Raw genomic sequence first — 7,355 nt, 5'->3', positions numbered from 1 at the left:
AAATTGAACTGGGAGGGTCCATAGGTAGGGTGCAGTGTGTAGGTATCTGTGACCAGCCCCAGGAGACAGCCTTGAGGAAAGTGCAGAGGCTCCAGAACTCTCAAGTCCAGGGGAAGCGTAGATGGGACACACACTCCACAGAAGTCAAGCTGAAGCATCTTCCCTTGAGCATCTGGCTAAGGAGAAAGATCTGAACATAAGTATTGGCTTTGCCCCTTCTTGAAATAGCATAAAAATGACAGAAAAGATTTTCTGAGAGGACATAAACCCTGAAGGTCAAAGAGTAAGAAGAAAACAGCTTCAAGATTTCAGAGCTAAAAAGCACATGGATGAGTAGTAATGGACTGGGCAGAGAAGAGAGATTGCAAACAGACAGAGAGGCCAAGAAAGAATCCAATTCATGAAACAAAACCCCCCAAACTTGGGCACCGCTTGTGGCTCAGTGGGTAGGGGACCAGCCCCATATACCAAAGGTGGCAGGTTCAAACTCAGCCCCAGCCAAACTGCAACAAAAAATAGCCAGGTGTTGTGGCAGGCGCCTGTAATCCCGGGAGGCTGAGGCAACAGAATTGCCTAAGCCCAGGAGTTAGGAGGTTGCTGTGAGCTGTGTGAAGCCATGGCACTCTACTGAGGGCGATAAAGTGAGACTGTCTCTACCAAAAAAGAAAACAAAACAAAACAAAAAACTTGGAGGACTACAACAAGAGAAGCTGTAAGCTTGTTAAGAAACAAACCCAAAAGAGCAGACTTCTGCTTTTTTCTGGAGGGTCAGCCAGAGGCTGCTGTCCCAGGGAAGCACTTGGGGCAGGAGGACCTCAAGAGACCTCTCTGGAGGATGGCTGTCAGTTCACACACCATGTGGGTCTCTCTACTTGTTTCCCAGGACTCTAGCAGCCAGGAATGGCCCTTCTTGACAGGGAGGGAAAGATGGAAGACACAGACCTCAGGGACTTCTTGAGAGAGTGGATCAACAGCAAAAACCAAAGTCCACCTGCACTTAACAAGCAGCTAGATCCAGAGCAGGCAGAGAGGAGGATGTTTATCATGACATGTAGAAAAACCGGTGAGGAAAAGCAACCTGAGGCAGAGCCTACAGGGAGCAGCCTACCCAGGAACTAGGCCACAGTACTAAGAATCCAGAGAGGAGAGTGTGAAGGGAAACAAAGAAATGTGAGAAAAAATGGACCCACAGATGACCACAGCCAGGCCAGCTTGGGAATTCTCTAAAGCACAGGCAGGGAGCAATCCATTCAGATATTTTGGGGAGACTTCAAAGCTAGGATGCTAAACTCAGGTGGCTAATTCCGTAGAAGCTGAGAATAAAGACCCTGAGAAATGCATGGTCTTGATTTATCTCCCACTCTTTCTCCCAGGAAGCAGCCAGAGAATGTGCTTCCAATAAAATAAGGGAATAAACTAAGAAAGAGCAAAACACAGGAAATATAGATCCAAAGAGAAAGGCAAGGGGACTCTCTAGGCTGGGTCCTCAAGGCAGCAAGACTGGAGCACGCACTCCATAGCACGGTCTAACTCTTCCAGGAGGACTGGCTCATTAGAATGAGGTGGAGAGCTGAGTCCTAAGTGTACACTGTGGTGAACAGGTAACATCTACAACTAAGAGCAAATAAGACAAACCCAGGTTGCAATAATATACATTTGAAGAACAAGGAGATAACACACATAAGACTAAGTGTGGAGGCCGGGCGTGGTGGCTCATGCCTGTAGTCCCAGCGCTATGGGAGGCTGAGGTGGGTGGATCACCTGTGCTCAGAGGTTCGAGACCAGCCAAGACCCCCCTGAACAAAATGAGCCAGAGTGAGACCCCATCTCTACAACAACAACAGGACAAGACAGCCAGACCTTGTGATTCCAGCTCCACGGGGGGGGGGCAAGAAACACTACAGGAGGAAGAAGTAATAAAAAAAAAAAAAAGACTAAGTGTGGAAGGTGGCTGCAAACTGAGGCTATATTTCCTAACAGCCCTTATCACCAAGGAACAGATGAATGACTTTGATAAAAACACCCACGCTGCCAAAGCAAGGAACACCGAATGTCTGAATTTTACATCCTCTTGACCCCTAATATTTACAGAATGTTTAACTTTGAAAACTCGTGTCATTCACAACTTAGGAAAACAACACAGCATTAGGGTTTTACTTTGTACACACGCTACTGGGATTAATTTTTGTAGGAAACAGACTTTCCTTCTTGCTCCCTGAAAAACCAACATTCACAGATCACAGATTCAATCCAGAATCTGTCCTTACATTTTTTGGTCCTTACCTTCTTTTTAGTCTTCCCAGGATGTTTACAGTCTCTATCAATGTGATCACCAACCACCACATCTGGTATCTCTCCCTTCTTTATTGGGATGGGGATATTACAGAGCGGGCACACTGGGACCTGAACATCCTAAAGATAGAATGAACATAGATTATATCTGAGATTCAGACAACCAAACTTACAAAAGAAAAAAGTGTAGTTGTATGGTATACTTGAACTTGCATGGGGTACAGAAAACTTACATTGTTACCACTCATGAGAACAAATCACTGCTCGTATAATGGGTTAACAACAAGGCACCTCTGGTCAGGTACAGTGGCTCACGCCTGTAATCCTAGCACTCCGGGAGGCAGGTAGACTGCTTGAGCTCCAGAGTTCAAGACCAGCCTCAGCAAGAGTGAGACTCCATCACTACTAAAAAGATACAAGAACTAGGGCTGTGGCTCAAAAGGGTAGGATGCCGGCCCCATATGCCAGAGGTGGCGGATTCAAACCCTGCCCCGGCCAAAAAGAAAAAGATACAAGAACTAGTTGGCCATTGTGGCAGGTGCCTGTAGTCCCCACTACTTGGGAAGCTGAGGCAAGAAGATCATTTGAGGCCAGGAGTTTGAGGATGCTGTGAGCTATCCTGACACCACAGTACTCTAGCAGGGTGAACATGTGAGATTCTGTCACAAACAAAACACTAGTAAGGCATCTCTAGAACATGAGGGTGAGATCCAGTGGAATTTAAACATAATGGATCAACCGCAGGAATGACCCTGAACAGCTGAGTCAAAGGCAGCGAAGGAAGGAAGCTGGTGAAGCCACTCAAGAACCACCCAAGGTCAACAGGGCAGTCTGTCCAGCCCTGCCCAACACCTCCAGAGTGAAGATGACAGAAGGAAGCACAAGCCATAAAGATCCACCAGTTTAGAAGCAAACTTCTAAAACCCAAACCACAAAAGAAAAAAAAAGAAAATCCCCCAGTTTTTGTGGTTTTCTGTATGGCTTTTACACAGAAAGAGATTCACTCAGACAAAGGAACACACACCTAGGCTGAGCTCTTAGTATATAACCACCACTGCCGGCTGCAATCCAAGACTGGGAGCATCTAGAGAGGGTGACTGGCCCACCCAATATGCTTAAAAATTTGGGCCAGGACAAGAGTTGAGGAAAGTCAACAAGAAAACTAGGGTGGCAAACAACACAGATGGGTAGCAGATAATTACAGAATTGTGGGCCCTTACTGTCTGTGGGCTAAAGTCAAAGAGACATCAGGTGGGGTTCCCTCAGTGGGCCAGTTTTGGGGTCATGAATTTCACAAATGCCAGTTTGTTAAGAAATAAGATGCTACTAGATGACCTCTAGCCAGACTCCTCCCCATGTAGGAACATGGGAGGGCCCAGTCAACAAATGTAATGGGCAATCTGGCTTGGTCATCAGTGCTGGGTAATACAAGCGGTGACTCATCCCCACCCCTCAATAGCCTAGAAGACACAAGAGGGTCAGACCTTAGCCATCATGGATCACAGCATGTGAAGCTGAGTCACCCACATTTCTCCCTGCCTGCAGGGCAAAGCAGTACCCAGAAACAAAGTGAATGTGGGCTGGGAGCCTTCTGAAAAGCCAATAACCAGAGTCCTACATCTGTTAACTTATGCAAATTCGTTCTGAAAGCCATCTTTCAGTTTCCACTGTGCATTATTTGACTCAGCTATGACGGCAAGGCTGCAAACTTATCCAAATAAACAAGCATTTCTAATGCCTTCCTGACTAAATTTTCCAAGTATTAAAACAATTCTTGTACCCCATGAAAATTTAGCTACATGATTCCTTGGTGTAGCAGATCAAAGGCACCAAGTATTCTAATATGTAAAGCTGTTAAGGTAAGGTTACAAAAACCATTTGACTCCATGAGTTGCTGAAAATAAAATTTCAGTTGTTTTAGAGCCATGCTGTGCAACAGAACTTCCTGCACTGATGGAAATGTCCCGTATCTGTGCTGCCCAGTGGTCACTGGCCACATCCGGCTACTGGATATTATACCTTTGGCTAGTGGAACTGTGAAACTAGATTTTAAATTTTATTTAATTTTAAGTTAAAGAGCCACATGCTGCAAGTGTCTACTGTACCAGACAGCTCAGCTTTAGACTTAGAACCTTTTGAATTACCTTCTTGAATGCAAACGGACATCTGTGTGCAGCACATGTAAAATGATCTTTACAGAAATCTTGTTTACATTCATCACATTTTAGTGGAAGAAAATCTAAAAAAAAAAAAGGTAAAGTATTTTAAAGACTAGAAGACTTATAGGTATGTAGGTACTTACCTACACTAAGTGCTTCATGCCTATGAGATAAAAATACCCTCAAGGATCACATATGAGAAACAACTTTAGGCTCCACATTCAATAAACTATTAAATTATCTTCTCAAGAGAGATCCCATTTCTAATGGTACATGTCTCACAAGTATTTAAGTGGTACACTGATATCCACTTAGCCCTGGCAGCCAACCTCATACCTGGCCTTAGGAGGATACTAACTACCAATGTTGAACAGAAACTGCACCATGCCAGCTTCCCAATACTGAAAAGCTAGAAAGGCCAAGACAGAGAATTACTAGCCAATTAGCATAATGGCTAGTTCTCCCCCACAAAATAGCCAACAAAATACACTTCTATTAATACTTTCTTTAACAAATGTCTTAACGCTGTAATTGGGTAAATGAGGTGAAGGCTATGTTGATTAGTGGGATGTAAGTACTCCAATTTGTACAAATAATCAACACATTGAATCCCACAATGGCATAAATGTATTCATAATCTATGTACAAATGATTTAATCAAAATATATACATATACATTTTCTTTAAAAAGTACTTACCTAGCTGCTTGCAAGTTTTTTCTGAACAATGTTTCCCCAAATCAGGAAACTCCATTATAAGACGTGTTCAAAACACAGACAGCAAAATTAGGCACCACCTATAAGAATTAGAATAGTTAAGAGAAAAGCAGGGACTGTCCTAATTCCCCTGGGACTTTAATTTATAGTTAATGAAAGTAAACACAACTCTGTAGGTAGCATAAAATGGGAGTTTTAATACAAATACAAGATGAGACTTGGCCAGAGTGAGCCACTCAGAATCAATCCCATTAGGAGAGAATTGCTTTTCAGTAGTTTAAATTTGTAGTCTATGAAGCTCACCTTGAACTTAGGTTTTTGTTTTTTTGTTAAACCATATTCCTCCTCATACTGACAAAGGCTTCCCATGTTCAATTTACATAGCTGCCAGTGAAGATTACAACCTTGGTGAATTTTAAGTCACAATTTCAATCATGGGATGTACTTGCCGACAAACAAAACTGTTACTAAGTGCTGAATCATATTAGTCGACTACCCTACCCATTTCACTGAGATTTAACCCCAAGTTTTTACTTTGTACTTTTCCTTGATGACATCAACTTGTAGCTGATCTGGGAGGCACAGGAGCAGCTAATTTACCACGGAAAACAGGTGAAGTTACTGCACTTGAGAGAGAACTTAAGTCCACAGCAGGTCCCATCCTCTTGAATGGACTCTTGTCAATGGAACTCAAGTTCCTACAGCTTTTTCCAGGTTTTCCCTTCAGCTCTCTCCACTCTCTTGGGCTGTCCTCTAGGCCACTGCTAACATCTACTCATTCCCTGCAGAGTCCGTTTAAGGAAAGTTCCACTATCACAAAAGGGTCTTTCCTGCAACTGTCAGCACCTCCTGATCTAAAGTACACACCCTCTACCCTCGTGTTTGTTTTTCTTTCTTTTTTTTCTTGACACAGAAATTGACTCTTTCGCTCCGGTTATGGTGCAGTGACATCACTGCTAAATGATGGTAGCAACGGTAGCCTAAATAATGGTAGCCTAAAACTCCCACGCTCAAGCGATCCTCCTGCTTCAGCCTCCAGAGTAGCTGGGACTACATATGCGCTCCACTACTCTCGGCTGACTTTTCTATTTTTAGTAGAGAGGGGGGTCTCGCTTTGCTCAAGATGGTTTCATACTCCTTTCCTCACGGTCTCCCACAGTGCTGTCCCGGGATTACAAGAAAGAACTACTGCGCTCAGCACACCCTCTGCCCTTGAAGGATGAGCATTCCTCTTCCAACACGCACGCTAGGCCTCCAACCACAGATTCCTCACTTTACTGTTAGGAGCTCCGCAGAGTGTGAAGACTGTGTCAGGCTGCCCATCATTTACTATAGAAAGACCTAGTACAACGCACCACACTGGACGAAAATGTCTTGTCTACGGATACGTGGATCGTACAGGCCGGGTCTGGCCGGCGGGTCGATTACTCCATCTGAACAGAGTACCGCTACCCCTGGGCTCCCAGGCTGGCGGGGACCCAACCCCCAGCAGGCTTGAACTCAGGCGGCCCTGACCCCATACCTGGCTCCCGTCTGGGACCCGAGCAGCTGCGAGGGAAAGCGTAAGGTGGCGAAACCGAACAGCAAGCACCGCTCTCCGTGGCCAGCCACTGGGAGCTGGGCGACAAGAGCGACCACACAAGAACTTGCGCGGCGTCCACAGCCCGCCCGCACGCAGGACACACAGCAGCATCGCACCACCCACAGCGCCCATCATTTAAGGGTTGCCACCTGGTCAGAGCACAGACTCAGCCCGGAAAGACCCGGCGCTCCCCGACGACGTCACGCGAAGGCCAGCCAATCCCACCCCGCTGCGCCCCGGAGGCCCCCGACGCGCCTCCAGACGTCACTAACCGGTCGACCAATCCCGCCGCGCTGCGCCCTTGTCAACCCTCCTGCTCCTTGTCCCTTCGTCCTCTTTTCTGGAAGGGTCCGGCCGCTTCTAGCAAGCGCCTAGTCACGGTTTTGTGGCTCTGCGCACGCGTAGCGAGGCCGAGTCGAGGTGCGAGAGAGCTGAGTCAGGGCGGAAAGGTGCGCTTCCCAGGGCTGCCCCCCTTCCGGCTCAAAAGGCCTCTATGCCCCAGGAGGGGTAGATGGGGATGGTCAGCGGCAGGGTCATGCTGGGCCTTCCCCGCCAACCCTTCTGTCCTGGTGAAGAGGTCTCTGAAAAGCAAAAAGCAGCCTGTGT

The 7,355-nt window shown here is 46.3% G+C and overlaps 1 protein-coding gene across 1 annotated transcript in view; it reads right to left on the bottom strand.

Moving 5' to 3' along the window:
* Positions 1 to 6,864, bottom strand: part of ZFAND2A (zinc finger AN1-type containing 2A) — a 9,287-nt gene extending 2,423 nt beyond the window's left edge. Inside the window, exons 1-4 of the mRNA XM_012808702.2 lie at positions 6,690 to 6,864; positions 5,150 to 5,247; positions 4,437 to 4,531; positions 2,284 to 2,412 (exon numbers count right to left, since the gene is read on the bottom strand). Coding sequence (XP_012664156.1) covers positions 2,284 to 2,412; positions 4,437 to 4,531; positions 5,150 to 5,204 — 279 coding nt within the window. The 5' untranslated portion in view covers positions 5,205 to 5,247; positions 6,690 to 6,864. The remainder of the gene's footprint in view (positions 1 to 2,283; positions 2,413 to 4,436; positions 4,532 to 5,149; positions 5,248 to 6,689) is intronic.
* Positions 6,865 to 7,355: the final 491 nt, after the last annotated feature.

The sequence above is a fragment of the Otolemur garnettii genome, unplaced genomic scaffold (assembly GCF_000181295.1).
Source record: "Otolemur garnettii isolate 467f Iridium unplaced genomic scaffold, OtoGar3 scaffold00092, whole genome shotgun sequence".
In the NCBI taxonomy this organism is placed as follows: domain Eukaryota; kingdom Metazoa; phylum Chordata; class Mammalia; order Primates; family Galagidae; genus Otolemur; species Otolemur garnettii.
The sequence above is the reverse complement of the archived record's forward strand: the minus strand, read 5'-3'. Positions and strand labels throughout refer to the sequence as shown.